We start from the raw sequence: 15,483 nt of genomic DNA, 5'->3' as shown, positions 1-15,483 counted from the left end.
TCCTCGCTTCAACTTGGTGGTCATCATCACAGACCAAACGTGCCACAAAACAGACAAGCCTCTAATTGGACGAGAGGAGGAGCTCGTGGGGGGTTCAATTCCCAAAGGCGACACATTTATTCATCATAAATCACGTGCACTGTGTATGGTGTGGTGTGGCACCTGGTCAGGAGGTCAGTGACAGTGGGTGGCGGCCTTGCATAGTCACATTCTCTACATGATACAGGATGGGGGTATCGGCAAGAATACAAGGAGGAGGAGAGATAAGTTTACGATTTGAAATCCAGTTGATCAGGTTGAATGGGTTACAAATAATAATTGAAAATGAGTCTGAAAAGATAAACAAAATACAATAGATTCAAATAACAGTTAAATCAATGCTTGATCAAACGCACAAATACATCTTGAAAAGCGTGCATGATAGATTTAAGTCACTCATTGGTATGACATACAGAACTACTCTTTCAGGTTAACGCGGGAACGATTTACTTATTGCGTGTGACGCCATCTAGCGGCGTAGAGATGACACTACAAAGGAACGTAAGTACAACGGACACGGCCTCAGTGCAATTACGTCACGGAGAAAATCAGACAGAAGTGAACGCACGAAAGCAAAGAAATACATTCAGCAGATTAGTACAGCAGTTAAAGAAAAACAACAAACCAGGTGTTATGCCGCTGCCTAGGGGGAACTAGAACACAACATAAAATCTTTCCCCCTTCTCCCAGCTCTCAAGGAAGACCATGTGTGTTAGTCCACAAGATGGATTTTATTCTCAGTCACCATCTTTGCATAGGCTGTCGGGGAGGGCAAGGCCAAAACAATAAACAAAATGGCTCTTTTGAAGACATCATCTATTGAAAGAAAACAAAATAAATGACAGCCAAACTAACCTATTCAGCTAAACACCGGAGAAATAAGGTTTCGACAGAAATGGCTCCCCGCCCCTACAGGCCAGTGGACTTTCTAAAAGAAGAACTCAGGACATCACCAGAATAAGAACAAACGTAACACGGAGCACTATGACGAACACAAGTTCTGCTGTTGCTGCTGCACATGGCCTCCGGACGAGAGAGAGGACAAGAACAAAAAGAGAAAGATGTGCTGTGGTCCTCCTCCTTAAATAGTCGCACCAGCCAATAACCAAATGGATTAATCCAGAACTACGGTCCTACTGCCTGCTATTGTGGAGGAAACAGTGTCTGAACTCCTACATCCGCTTCTTGCTAGCTTACCGGTAAGAGAACTCGAGGGGAACCTGCCCCCCAGAGTCCAAGATGGCGGCCCATTCATTTCAATCAAGTTGCTCACCCAGCGCATACGGCAAAAAGGTTTTTGACTTCTGCATTAATGGGCCCACAGAGCGTGCAGAGCACTGTCGCTTCACATCATGCCTCTGTAACTCACATGATCCATTTGGCCAATGAAAGCGCAATATTTTTCCAATAAAATACCGGGCTATGCTCTGGGAGGAATCTTCAGTTTGACGCGTCCAAGCATGGCTGTACAAAAAACTCTGGAGGATGTGACAATCCAATACTTGGTTTGTTTATTTCCAACGTAAAAAATCAAAACAGTTTTACCGCGACAGTGAACAACACGGCACGGGTTGCTTCCATGACATCGCCAAAACATAATCCAGAAATCCAATCCATAATAATCCAACAAAGGCTTGACAGCGGTCTAAAGCTGCATTCCACTCAAGAGACCCAGCAGCCCCGTTAACCGCACTAATATAGTGCAGGTGCTGCAGTCACCTGCCTACGGTGATGAGGAGGCGTGCCCCTTAGCGCAAATCGTTGATAACCAAAATACAAATAAACAATCAATCGGTTATTATTTGGTCCATAACTAAGACAGTGAATAACAACAGCAGTGAATCAGAAATAAGAAAAGAAAAGATATTTTGGCTCCAACAGCCAATCAGAACGATTCTGGAGAACTTCACTTTCAAACACATCAGGACAATCAGTCAGGACGTCAGGACATTCAGAACAAACTAAGACAGCACGTACGACGTGGTGACGTCACGCTGGGAATAAACTTTTCTGGTGATTTTCTGGCCTTTATCATTTTTGAAACGACCGAAAGACCATAACCATGACCATAATATCTAGAAAGATTTGATACAAATCGCGTTTCAGGTCACAGTTGTCCTGTCAGCTGTTTTAAAGGCGTTTATTTTTGTTTTGCGGTCTATCGAAAAAAATGCGTTTTGGGCCCATGGGATTTTTACAGCAGTACCTTGAGTGGCCACTAGGAGAAATCGGCACGCAGCCATATTGCCAGTCCGGTGTGCAGTTCTCTCTCTCTCTCTCTCTCTCCCTCTCTCTCTCTATGTATATCAACAGAATTGTGATTCTTTCTGGGAAATGTGCTAACGTGCTAACATGCGTGTTTGTGTGTGTGTGTGTGTGTGTGTGTGTTCCAGTGGAGGATGAAGGAGCGACGCTGGTCAAGAGGCAGAGGGTGAGCAGCCATGACGACCGTGATGCAGGTGGCGATGCTCTGCATGCCGGCTACATCTCCTCCTCCGCCCAGCAGACAAAGGAGGAGGAGGAGGAGGCGGGGCCAAAGAACTGTCCGGTCGGCCCCGCCCCTCTCAATCGACGCCATCTTCCCATCAGCCCTGGGCTTGATGGGGGAGGGGCCGGAGGGCTGTGGCGGCCACGCCCCATTCTCGCAGGCGCTCCTGCCCCCCAACATGCTGGACATGCTGCACTGGAAGGCGGAGGCCGCCATCGCCATCGTCAGCAAACTGTCCGTCAAAGGCCCGCCCTGATCGTGACATCATCAAATCACAGCCGCTAAGAGATCTTGAGAACTTTATTTTATTTCATTTTTTTCTCCCACTTTTTCTTTTCTTTTCTTTGTTGGGAACCTGCTCAGAGGACACGCCTCCTCCTGTTTGTTTTCAGTTCCCTCCTTATATTCAGGCTCCTTCTTATATTAGGGAACCCATTGAACTTTATCATCCTCCAAGAGCCCTTCGCTCTGAGGATTCAGGTCTTTTAGTTATCCCAAAAATTTCTAGAGTTAGATCAGGAGGTAGGTGTTTCAGTTTCCTGGCACCTCTATTTTGGAACCATCTTCCAGCCTCGGTGAGGGGGGCAGACACAGTTAGTTTATTTAGGAGTAGACTTAAGACTTTCCTTTTTCTTAAAGCTTATAGTTAGACTCCATCCACTGTCAGTTAAGCTGCTGTAGGCTTACGCCGTGGAGGGAGATCTTTCGCTCCCGTTACAGGGATCGTTGCTCTGTGCAGGCGGAGCCTTTATCACTCTCCTCACCCAATCAATCTTTTACTCTATCCAATCTTTTACTCTATCCACTCTGTCCAAGCTCTCATTATGCTTTGTACAGTATGCTCGATATGCATGATGCTGCCGCAGTCTCTGTGTCCCCAGCAGGTGATGACCACTGCGCCAGGAGCTGGATTGTGCTGTCCTGGGGGTCTTGGTGTCATCGCTTCATCCCACCACCAGGCCTAGGACCTGGACTAGTCCTATCGGCAGATTGTCCATCGAGCTAGGCTCTTGCCTTCCAAAGCATGGACACTTACACTTACATTCCACATGGACAGCAGCCTTGAATTATTTCCTATTCTTTGTGTTTATATCCGTCTTGCCTGGTTGGTGTATCTGTTTTTCACTCTGTCCTGTCTGCCACCCTGGCTCACTCTGCTCCTTTCTCTCTTTCTCTGTCTCTCCTCTATCTTTCTACTTCACCCCAACTACTCATAGGCAGATGATGGCCCTCTGGAGTCTGGTTCTGCCCTAGGTTTCTTCCCACAGGGGAGTTTTTCCCAGCCACTGTCGCATCTTGCTTGCTCCGGGGGCCCAGTTGGTTCTCTCTGATTGTATAAAGCGCTTTGAGACGCCTTTGGTTGTGATTTAGCGCTGTACAAATAAAAGTTTATTATTATTATTATTCCCTTCTTCATCCTCTGTGCCAGTTTTGTACTTTATGAGCGAGGCAAGAAAAAAAAAGTTGCCTTGATGTTTTCTGTGGTTTCAATATCCAGAAACAGAAAAGTTTACCTGTAAATGAAGAGAACCACGGGAAACTTGATTCTGTAAAGAATCCTCTCCAGTCATTGCCTGACTGTGGTGGAAATCAAGCCACGATGTCGGACCAGCTGCAGCTTTTATTTTCTTGAATGAAGGGGCTTTGTCCAATGTGGGACATTAAATTATTTGAAATAGATCAACATGCTGACTGTACATGTCTGGTTGAGGGTGTTAATGGCCATGAAAATGTCTGGTTGTACTGATGGTGGTGCTGTGCTTACTTCCTGCGGTCGGCCCTCAGAAAGACGTGTTTGTCGTTATTGTTTTTTGTTAGTGAAGAGAGCACACACACACACACACACACACACACACACACACACACACACACACACACAAGGCTGTTGCTGAAGTGCAGCGTAACTGAGAAAAGCCATCCTTCATTATTTGCTCTGTCCACTTGGGGGCAGTAGGAACTAATTAGATTTTTTGGAATTAGCTTGTGGTCTTGCACAACCAGCAGGCTCCTTAGGCGTCTTTACCAGATGAGTAGTGCCACAGGCACGATCAGAGAACCAGCACGACCACCAGGGCGATGACCACAGCCTGAACGCCACTGTCTCCACTGCAAAGCTGGCAACTGGGTCTTCAAGTGCCTGATGGTATATGGAAGTTCCACTTGACTGATCCTGCAGCTTTAGAAAATGTATGTGTATGTGTATACATGTAAACACATATATATATATACTGTATATGTATATCAATGCTGGGCATCGATTAATTTTTTTAATTGCGATTAATCACACTCCAATCCAGGAGTTCATCGCGATTAATCGTGATTAAAATGGCTCATTTGAAGTCTGCCGGAGGCATTCAAAATATGTGTGTGCAACATAAATAATGACCAGAAGTAAGTCCTTGAGGAAGGGTTTCTGTTTATTATTCAAAATAAACATGCATAGTAGGCAAGTTGACACGCAGGTCTGTCATGAACTACCTGGAATGACCAACAGAGGGTGCAACAACGCCATGCAACGGCATCCATGTCAGCTGGCGTTTGGTGTACACGTGTTCCGACCAGCGCATTGTTTACGCGCCCCCAGCGTAACTCGGACAGACTGGGCCAGGCATAAAAAAAGAATAAAAAGAAAAAAAAAAAAAAAAAAAAAAAGCATCCGCGCTAAAATATTCACACACACACACACATACACACACACACAAAAACACACACATGCTCCAGCCAACTTGTGTGTTTGGATGGCTTTTGTTAGGCTAACCTTGACTTGCAGCTCCCGCTCTTCCAAAACAACAAAATAAACACTCCTGTCGTTGACCTTTAACCTTATCAGGGCATAGCACTGCCTCTGCTGGAATTTATATAGCTCAATGAAATATTTACACACGCTGCACATGATGTACCATGACGCCACTGCATGTCCCGTGATCGGTGACCTGTTACATCAAGTGCATCCTGATGGACTAGCGCACCTTCCTCAACAGCAACGTGGCCTACTCATCCTCACCTGCTTCCTTCACAAGGTGGACGATCACATGACCCTCCCATCCCATCGCAGACATTGTCTCAAAGACACGGACGATGCAATACCTTGGTTAAGTAAGTCAGTTGACCTGTGTGTGTGTGTGTGTGTGTGTGTAGGTCCAGGTGCTGTCCACTTCCAGCTGCTCCAACCTGATTGGTGTTCTGGTGACCAACCTGCTGAACGAACAGAGCAGCCTGCAGCCTGAGCTGGCGGCACACTGGCTGTAGTTCAACAAGACCAGCGGCCTGCTCAACGCTGTATGCACACACACACACACACACACACACACACACACACACACACACAATGAATTCTGAACACACTTCAGAATTCACTTCATTTATGATTGTTAATTTGTCCCATTATTTTTTGCCCCTTAAAAAGTGGGATGCACACATACAAACTGTAATTCCTGCACCGTTCACCTGAGTTGGATGTAAATACCCTCAAATTAAAGCTGAAAATTAGAGCACATCTTGTTTGGTTCATTTCAGATCCACTGTGGTGGTGTTTAGAGCCAAAAAAGATGAGAATTGTGTTGATGTCCCAATATTTATGGACCTGACTGTATGCAACCAGGAAGTCAACCTAAACATGCTGATGTCGCCAACAGAATTGTGATGCATTCTGAGAAATGGCACATATTAAGATGTGCCAATATGTGTGTGTGTGTGTGTGTGTGTTCCAGTGGAGGATGAAGGAGCGACGCCGGTCAAGAGAGGGAGGGTGAGCAGCAATGATGACCGTGGTGGCGACGTTGCGGCCGGGACGCTCTGCGCCACGCCCCCTCCTCACAGGCGCTCCCGCCCACCGACATGCTGGACATGCTGCAGAGATCTTGAGAACTTTATTTTTTTTTTCTCCCACTTTGTCTTTTCTTTTCTTTTTTTCCATTTGTTGGAGAACCTACTCAGAAGACACGCCTCTTCCTGTTTGTTTTCAGTTCCCTTCTTCTTCTTCTGCCGTTTGTGCGCTGCTGTTTGTTGCCTTCAGCTGAAGTCCAGTTGTTTTTGTTTTTTTCTTCCATTGCTGCAGTCGTGTTGTCTCACTCAAGTTGACATAAACAAGTAATAGAATCTACGCACAGCCGACTCCTTTGTCCAATCCCGAGGGAGGACAGACGTTGTAGACGCTAACAGCAGATTTCTTGTCAGATGAAACTGTTCTTTGTTTTTATGTTTTTAACAGAACTTGACTCGTTTGGGTTTTTATTTGCTGTAAGAGGGAAAAGGTTTACACAACTCTCGTCTCCTCTGTAATTTTATTTTATTGCATTTTTACTGTGTATAAAGATGTGTGTCCTCTGTGCCAGTTTTGCACTTTATGAACGAGGCAAGAAGAATAAAAAGTTGCCTTGACGTTTTCTGTGGTTTCAATATCCAGAAACAGAAAAGTTTACCTGTAAATGAAGAGAACCACGGGAAACTTGATTCTGTAAAGAATCCTCTCCAGTCATTGCCTGACTGTGGTGGAAATCAAGCCACGATGTCGGACCAGCTGCAGCTTTTATTTTCTTGAATGAAGGGGCTTTGTCCAATGTGGGACATTAAATTATTTGAAATAGATCAACATGCTGACTGTACATGTCTGGTTGAGGGTGTTAATGGCCATGAAAATGTCTGGTTGTACTGATGGTGGTGCTGTGCTTACTTCCTGCGGTCGGCCCTCAGAAAGACGTGTTTGTCGTTATTGTTTTTTGTTAGTGAAGAGAGCACACACACACACACACACACACACACACACACACACACACACACACAAGGCTGTTGCTGAAGTGCAGCGTAACTGAGAAAAGCCATCCTTCATTATTTGCTCTGTCCACTTGGGGGCAGTAGGAACTAATTAGATTTTTTGGAATTAGCTTGTGGTCTTGCACAACCAGCAGGCTCCTTAGGCGTCTTTACCAGATGAGAAAAAATCAGAAAAAAAGAGAAAAGTTTACCTGTAAATGAAGAGAACCATGTGAAACTTGATTGTGTAAAGAATCCTCTCTAGTCATTGCCTGAAGGTGTATATGATAATATGAAAAAAGCATGAAAAAATACAAACACACACATATTTGTATGTATCTATGTATCTATGTATGTATGTATCTATCTATCTATCTATCTATATATATCTATATATATATATAAATGTACACACACACACACACAGATATGTATATAAGAAGCGGTGCTTTATTTGACTGTGGTGGAAATAAAGCCACGATTTCAGACCAGCTGCACTTTTTATTTGTTGTTTGTCTTCGCTGCTGCTGCTTCTTCTTCTGTTTTTTTTTTTTTTTTTGCCTTAAGTCCATGAAAATGTCTTTTTCGGTTGCACTGATGGTGGCACTTTGCTGACTTCCTGCGGTCGGCCCTCAGAAAGACGTGTTCTTTTGTGGTTGAGTAGAGCGCGTCTACTTCCTGAAGAGACTGAACACACACACACACACACACACACACACACACACACACACACACACACACACACAAACACACACACACGTTAGGTACAATAACTTTCTTCTTTAAAAAACAAAAAACAAAACGCTCTTGCTGAAAGTGCAGTATCACTGAGAAAAGCCATCCTTCATTATTCGTTTTGTCCAGTTGGGGGCAGCAGTAACTAGTTAGATTTTTTTTTTTTGAATGAGCAGAACCAGCCAGCTCCTCTCCCCCTGATTCCACTGGGTGGCGCCACTAAGGAGTCTTACCAGATGAGCAGTACCACAGCCACGATCAGCAGCAGCACGCAGAGAATCAACATGACCACCACGGCGATGAACAGAATCTGATCTCCGCAGTCTTGGATGGGGTCCACCACTTGAATGTCAACATCTTCTCCAAACACTTCATTGAGCTTCCACTGCAAAGCTGACAACTGGTTCTTCAACTGCCTGTTGGAATATGAGGTTCAAGTTGACTGTCTGATACTGCAGCCTTTCAAAATGTGTATTTGAGTGTGTGTGTGTGTGTGTGTGTGTGTGTGTGTGTGTGTGTGTGTGTGTGTGTGTGCGTGAGCGTATCGCTATACATAGATAAAGATTATCATCAGGTTTATTGACAGGACGTCTGAAAACTTTTGAAACTCAACTCAATCGTCTCAATTATTTTCACACCAATTAGCCCTCAGCACTTTGTAACAACCAAGCAAACAGAAAAGAAAAAAAAGAAAAAAAAACAACAACAAAAAACAACAACAAAAAACAACAACAAAAAACAACAACGCTGCTTTCCAGCCCCTGGATGAAATTGGGTACAATCACATCCCTGCAAAACGGGGTGCTGTACACTGTACACTGTACACTGTCCTCTTGAAAAATAAATACATTAAAATTGAAGTTGATTTTGAGAAATTCATAACGTCGGTTCTAGAAGTGTTTGGAAATTCCACTTAGCCTCCTCCAGTTCAGTCCAGACTTACTCGATAACGTGCTGTGATGGGACCACCTGGTCTTTGTCCAAACTGACAAAGCTGACCAGCGTCCTGCTGGTGGCCCTGAGGGATCTGGAGCCCACAGCTCCTTCACTCTGCACGTCCAGGATGTGGATAGTCCAACCCAGAACTGAACTCAAGGCACTGAACCACCAGAATCAGAGAGTGAACAGGAGCCAAACATGTTTGAAGAAAGGTCTGAGTACCAGAGAGAACTTCACCTTTCCACCTCTCTGATCTTCACATTGAATATGTTGGCAGCCATCTCGATGCTGATGACCACCACATCAGTCTTGCTTGCAGCTCCACTTACCGCCACCTGGCGGCAGCATGATATATTGTTGTAAAATGTCTCTCAGGAGGAAGCTCAGGAATCAGAATGTTTTGGATTTTGCGTTTTTGGTTTGGGAACACAGAAACACGATGATTCCTCAGCTCAAAAGACAATTTATACCAGACCATCATCGGCTCCTTTTAACACTGACCTCCACTGTAGTTGTAGCCTCAAGCCCACTGGGGTCGGACACCTTAACCTTCAGTGTAGCATTGCTTCCAGCCAGATCCACCACTGACACCACGCGGACCAGACCTGAGGAAGGCTCTACTTCAAAGTGCTGAGTGTTGTTTACGATGCTGTAGTTCAGCCTGCCGCTGTCACCCACGTCAGGATCGGTAGCCTGGAAAGTCAAACAGCGACAGTTGACCCTGTGTTGGGGTTTGGATTTGTTTCCTGCAAGACTGACGTTCACTCTGCAGTAGACTCACTCTACACAATCACAGCGATCTAAAAGACTTCTGTTTAAAGTTATGATTCATAGTTTTATTCAGCAGACTATCAGGTTGTATTGGATGATTCGATCTGTAGTGTTATCAGTCATAAACTGAGTTGATGAAACTTTTGTGGAAACTTTGAATGAGCGCTCTGATAACATCAGCACCAAATCATGTTCTCTCATGATGTAACTTCTTTTACGGCTTGACCCTTGACTTGTACGTGGCGCTCTTCCGAAATAACAAAACAGCCACTCCTGTTCAAGACTAACCTTTTCCGGGCGTTTCGCTGCCTCTTTCTGACTTTATATTTTTTATAAAGGATATATATATTCCCCAAGGAAATATTTCCCAACAACTGTAAGATGATAATAGCTGAGTGCGTTTACCGTGACAATGATGACAGGGGTTTTATAGGGGGCGATGCTGAACACAGAGACATGGGACTGGTTGGTGTGAAACTGTGGAGGCTCGTTCACGTTGCGAACCCAAACTGTTGCCTAGGAGAGAGAAAACCAGATCAACAGGCACATGTTTAAGAGTCCAGCATCACTAGTTGGTTAAAACATTTACAGTTTAAAAGGGTTAAGCCTCCAGAAAAAGAAGTAAAATCAAGCTGAATGCCCCCCTGGTGTCTTGGAGCAGTAAATGTTGTTGAAATCTTGACCAGCAGGTCGAAATGTAAGGACAAGGATTTGAGGGCTGGGACCAAAACTAAAAGCAGCTGATTGTGAAAGATCTGTAGCCTGATGATGCTACTGAAGTTCCTCTTTTTAACCGGACCGGGTCTTACTATGGCAACAGCAGACGTTGGTGGCGTCCGTGTGTCCTCTGCCTTCACTTCCAGGATGTACCACTCCTTCAGCTCTTTGTCCAGAGGCACCCTTGTGTGAATAGTCCCGTTGGCGTCCACAGAGAACAGGTCATTGTGGTTTCTCAGACTGTACGAGACGCTGAAAAGGTCACTTCCTGAGGAGGCCTGGACTTCACCCAGGATGGTTCCATTTGGTTCATTTTCAGACACACTGAAGTTGTAGAAGGAGCTGAGAAAACCCACGCCCTCCGGAATGGTCACCGTCAGGATGATGGCAACAGGGACTGAAGGGGAAAATGGGCAGTTTAACCAGACGACACACCCCGTAAAAACCACTGGGTGGCTGACATTCATGCACATCCATCTTGAAAATCACAACAACATTTAGAGGATGTACTTTGAATCTTGTAACACAGGCTTGTTGCAACATTTTGGAATAGAAATAATTGTAGATGACAACATTTTTGTAATGTGTGGACTTTAACCCTTTATTGTTTTCTTCACCATCAGTGCTTCATGTTCCTGCATTACATACAAATTTTAATTAGGGAGTTATTTTATTGGTTATTTTTGAGTTGCATTTTTTATATTACTGCTTACATACTTACTACAAACTGCAAATTTTCCATTGAGACTAAGTGAACCAGTTTTTATTAGATTTGATCTGCTTGATTACATTCATCGAATATGCAATGTTGCGAAAGCATCAGCCAATCAGACGACAGCGCTCGGATCATATGCTGTGAAAGTGCCTGATGTGTAAAGGCATTTGGTCTCCAAATAAAAAACTGTATCTCGCCTGCTGAGACCTGACTAACCTGTGGTGTTGAGAGGAGGCTCGCCATGATCTTGAGCGACGGCGGTCAGCTGCAATACGGTGTCCTCTGTCACATTAGCAACATTATGTGTCAGCGTGATGGCTCCACTTGTGTTGTCCAAGCTCAAGTACGGAGAACCTTCTTTTAGGAAACTGCAGGTGAGAGTTAAGAGAATTTAGAAACTGGGCTGTGCACTCCCCTCTGATTTTATTACCCAGTACTTGCCACCCACTGCTACAACTACTGTGACATCCTCAGTGAGCTAACAACTGCTCGTAATGTGGCTGTTATCACTAGCCAGTGTTTAACACAGTCAGCTAACATCTCGTGGTACATGCTGTGACTGAGGGTATGAGCTAAAAGGCAAGACAGCTTGTTCCTGCCTTTTATAGCTGCATTGATTTCGTTTGGCTTGAACAAGTGCTGAGGGAAATGGCGCTTTGATAAGCTTGCTTGCCAGCAGTGGTGAAACATCAACCTTGGCCTGATGATAGGTTGTAAATAGCTGCCAGGATTCATTGAATTAAGCATAACAATGTAAAACTCTGAAATATAAGTGTCATAAAATGATACACTGATAAGAAACCCTGATCTTAGATGAGGGCGGTGCTGAGATAAACCCCCGACATCTTTGTTTGTCACAGTAAGGTAACATTCCCAGTGATAAGTCACAGTTGTAAAAGCTATCAAACATTTATGACAGTAAATTAAGATCTTTCTGATCCATCGACCATCACACACAATTTATAAAAAATGTCTTTATCATGAGCAAAGACCTGAAGGTGATGAGTGAGTTGCTCCCTGAATCCTTGTCAGTCGCCTCCAGTGTCAGCACCACCGTCCCTGGAAGCGCATCTTTCAGCAGGATGTGATGGATGTAGCTGCTGGAGCTGAACTCTGGTTTATTGTCGTTGATGTCAGTTATGTTCACTCTGACAGTGGTGATGTTCTGGATCACAAGGCAAAAAACAGTTCAAGGCTATGAAAACAAGTTTTTCTCCCCTGAGTGCCCATGAGGGAGGCAGTGGCTCTCATTTCTTACAGTCTTTGGCATGGCCATTGGGGGGATTGAGCCTACAGCCTTTCAGTTTCAGGGCAGACACATAACCACAAGGCCTCTCACCTGTCTCTGTGGGTTTCCGTTGTCTGATGCTGTGACTACCAGCTCGTAAGTGTCTCTGCTCTCTCGGTCCAAGGAGCCAATAGCCATCAACATCCCATCCTAAAACACAAGTTGAGGTGTCAGAGAGCTGATAGGGCTGAAAGACAGAAGTCCTTCTAATGTGTTTCAAGCCACACCTCTCTGAACCTGAAGAGTGGGTGTGGGGGGAAGATGGCAATGGTGACCTCTCCATTGGGACCAATGTCAGGGTCTGTGGGCTTCATGTTGATGATTTCTGCTGGCGTCTCCTCTGAGTAGTTGCCCTCTTTGACCTCAAACTGTTCTGGAATGGTGGGGAATTGTGGTGCATTGTCATTGTAGTCCAGGATGGAGATGTTGATCACGGCAGTTGCACTTAGACCACCTGACGGCTGATCCACCGCGACCACCTGGACAAAAAAGGTTCAACTCGTTAATTTTTTTTTTTTGTCACTACCCAAGAATTGCGTTTACCACTTCGGAAGCTAGGGCTCAGAAGGTATTCAAATGCTCGGAAGAGATATAGCTGACGTTTTACTTGTGACCTGTAATGTGTAGCTGTCTTTTGTCTCTCTGTCCAAAGTGACGTCTTTCTTCAGTGAAACCACGCCCTGATTGTTGACGTAAAAGGTATCGCTAGTGAACAGGAAGTGGCCATGACAAAATCCACCCTAAAGAAGCAAAAGAGAGAGACAAAAAGACAAAAGACATGAGGAAAAGGTAACAAGCGTATAGTATAAAAAAAAAACATTGCAGTTCTTTTGGACATCCTTAAAAAGAAGTACAATAACAGTCAAACGAAACTTGATCAAATGCTAATGATTTAGAGTTGACAAGTTTTTTTCTTCCAATATCAACTGAAGAAATGATCTTGGAGACCAACAGAGTTTTGACTCACCTCATCTTTGTCTGTGACCTTCACGGTCAGGATGGACCCACCACTAGCCAGATTCTCAGTGACGTTCACATCGTAGCTTCCCTTGTCGAACTCAGGCGGGTTGTTGTTCACATCTGTCACCTTCACCACCACTGAGGTCTTCCCAACCAGAGTGGGTGTTCCTCCATCTGAAGCCTGAACCTCTAGTGTGTACTCCTTCACCTCACTGTAGTCAGGTAGAGGCCGGGCCAGTTGCAGAGCGCCCGAGGTGGCATTCAACTTAAACACAGGAGGAGCCAATGAGGGACTCTGGTCGATAATTTTGTAAGATACTTCTGCATTTACTCCTTCATCCAGGTCTTTAGCTGACAGTGTGAGCAAGCTTGTATCAATTGATTGATTCTCTGGGACCAGGACCTGGTACACTGCCTGTAAGAATTCAGGGGCGTTATCATTTACATCAGTCACATTGATCAGCAGGGAGGCAGTTGCTGTGTTGGCTGGACAACCCTGATCTTCAGCCACCACCTGAAGCTGGTACTCTGCCTTGACTTCTCTGTCCAGGCCAGCAGCCAGTGTCACCAGCCCAGACTCAGGATGGACAGCAAACCTGCCCTCTCCTCCAGTCAGTGAGTATCTGATCTCCCCGTTTGCACCGCTGTCTCTGTCTGTAGCTGAAACAGTAGTAACACTGAATCCTGCCTCCTTATCCTCTGAGACTGCTTCTTCCATAGACGTCGGGTTAAAAACAGGACTGTTGTCATTTTCATCCTCAAGAGTAACTAGGACTGTCGCGACATCATTCCGAGCTGGATCTGTATCTATTGCTTCAATCTTAAAAGGAAGAAAAACAAAAGGACATTATAAGCACATTATAAATTCAAATAGAAAAACATGCATGTCTCTATTTATGGGCCCATTTGTATCTTTTGCACCACAGTTAACCTGACATTTGGACTACCTTAAAGGTAATGGTAGCATTGGTCTCTCTGTCTAGAGCTGCAGAGTTCTTCACTCTAACTGTCCCGTCATCATCGATGGTGAAAGGAGTGGATTCTGGACTGATCTTCAGTGTTCCCACAAATCCTCCCTGGGACAAAAGAGAATGTAAGAAAACAGTTCCACTCTTTTGGTTTTTGGAGCAATTTAAAATTGAAAGTACCTCATCTGCGTCAGTGACAGTGGCTTTGAACACGATGCTGTTGTTTGGGGAGTTTTCCAGGAGTGTGGCAGAATAAGAGTCCTGGTCCAACACTGGGGGCGAATCGTTCACATCCTCGACAGTGACCTGGACCACAGCGTCAGCAGTCTTCCCTGCATCGTCTGTCTGGGCCGCCTGCAGGTAGGACATATGGTAGAAAATTATTTGAATTTGATCCGATCCAAATGATTTTATTTCTGTCTCGTTCCTAATTGTCCTGATTGTCTTTAGGGATCTTCTGGGTTCACTGTCGGGCTGCCTTCCAATATCACATCTGACCAGTTTTTCTGTTCATGTCAGTACCTTGATACTGATGTTGACGATGTTGCTGCTCATCAGCTCTCTGTCGAAGGACGTCTCAACTGATATAACTCCAGAGTTGGTGTGGATGTTGAAGTGTTCTTCGTACTCCTTTGGAAGCACTAAACAAAAACCATGTCCGAGGGTTTGTTTTGGATTCATACTAGATTTTCCCGTCATGGTTACGTTACGGCCATGTTTATCCCACTGTCTCCATCCTGTGCCTTTATGGCCTCTGGAAGGATGGTTTTGAAAACCCCCTCCTGAAATAATTTGTGCACAAGTGTTAAATATAACAAAAAATTTAAGCATTACATTTTCAGATAACCAGATTTGCTCTAGATGTCATTTTTGTCCATTTAAAAATGTCTTCAGCCAACCAACAATAAAAAGTCAGCAGGCTTTTACCAGAAGCTGGTTTTTGGACTCACCTCATTCTCTGCAATAAAAGCCTGGTATGTGTCGTGGCTGAAATAAGGATCGAGGTTGTCAGTGTCCTCCACATGAATCAACACAGTGGCTGTGTTGTTCAACCCACCTCCGTCCTGTCATAAATGATAGCAAAGGTCCATTTTATTAGGAGCCATCAAAA

At 44.7% G+C, this 15,483-nt stretch overlaps 2 protein-coding genes across 2 annotated transcripts in view; both read right to left on the bottom strand.

Moving 5' to 3' along the window:
* LOC142881389 (protocadherin Fat 4-like) overlaps positions 1 to 15,483 on the bottom strand; it is a 95,176-nt gene that overhangs the window by 8,675 nt on the left and 71,018 nt on the right. The gene's annotated exons all lie outside the window — the stretch shown is intronic.
* Positions 7,843 to 15,053, bottom strand: LOC142881376 (protocadherin-like wing polarity protein stan). The gene is made up of 16 exons (XM_076015651.1): positions 14,895 to 15,053; positions 14,553 to 14,726; positions 14,352 to 14,480; positions 13,412 to 14,224; positions 13,059 to 13,184; positions 12,672 to 12,923; positions 12,496 to 12,594; positions 12,149 to 12,321; positions 11,373 to 11,524; positions 10,534 to 10,838; positions 10,130 to 10,240; positions 9,455 to 9,646; positions 9,191 to 9,288; positions 8,958 to 9,113; positions 8,248 to 8,430; positions 7,843 to 7,966 (listed from the first exon to the last, which is right to left on the bottom strand). Exons 1-16 carry the CDS (start codon positions 15,051 to 15,053, stop codon positions 7,951 to 7,953), a joined length of 3,138 nt encoding a protein of 1,045 aa, XP_075871766.1. The 3' UTR covers positions 7,843 to 7,950.

This window comes from Nelusetta ayraudi, unplaced genomic scaffold (genome assembly GCF_046127955.1).
Source record: "Nelusetta ayraudi isolate G7.1 ecotype Tasmania unplaced genomic scaffold, CSIRO-AGI_Nayr_v1 ptg000192l, whole genome shotgun sequence".
Taxonomy (NCBI): domain Eukaryota; kingdom Metazoa; phylum Chordata; class Actinopteri; order Tetraodontiformes; family Monacanthidae; genus Nelusetta; species Nelusetta ayraudi.
This window is presented reverse-complemented; position numbering and strand designations above follow the sequence as displayed.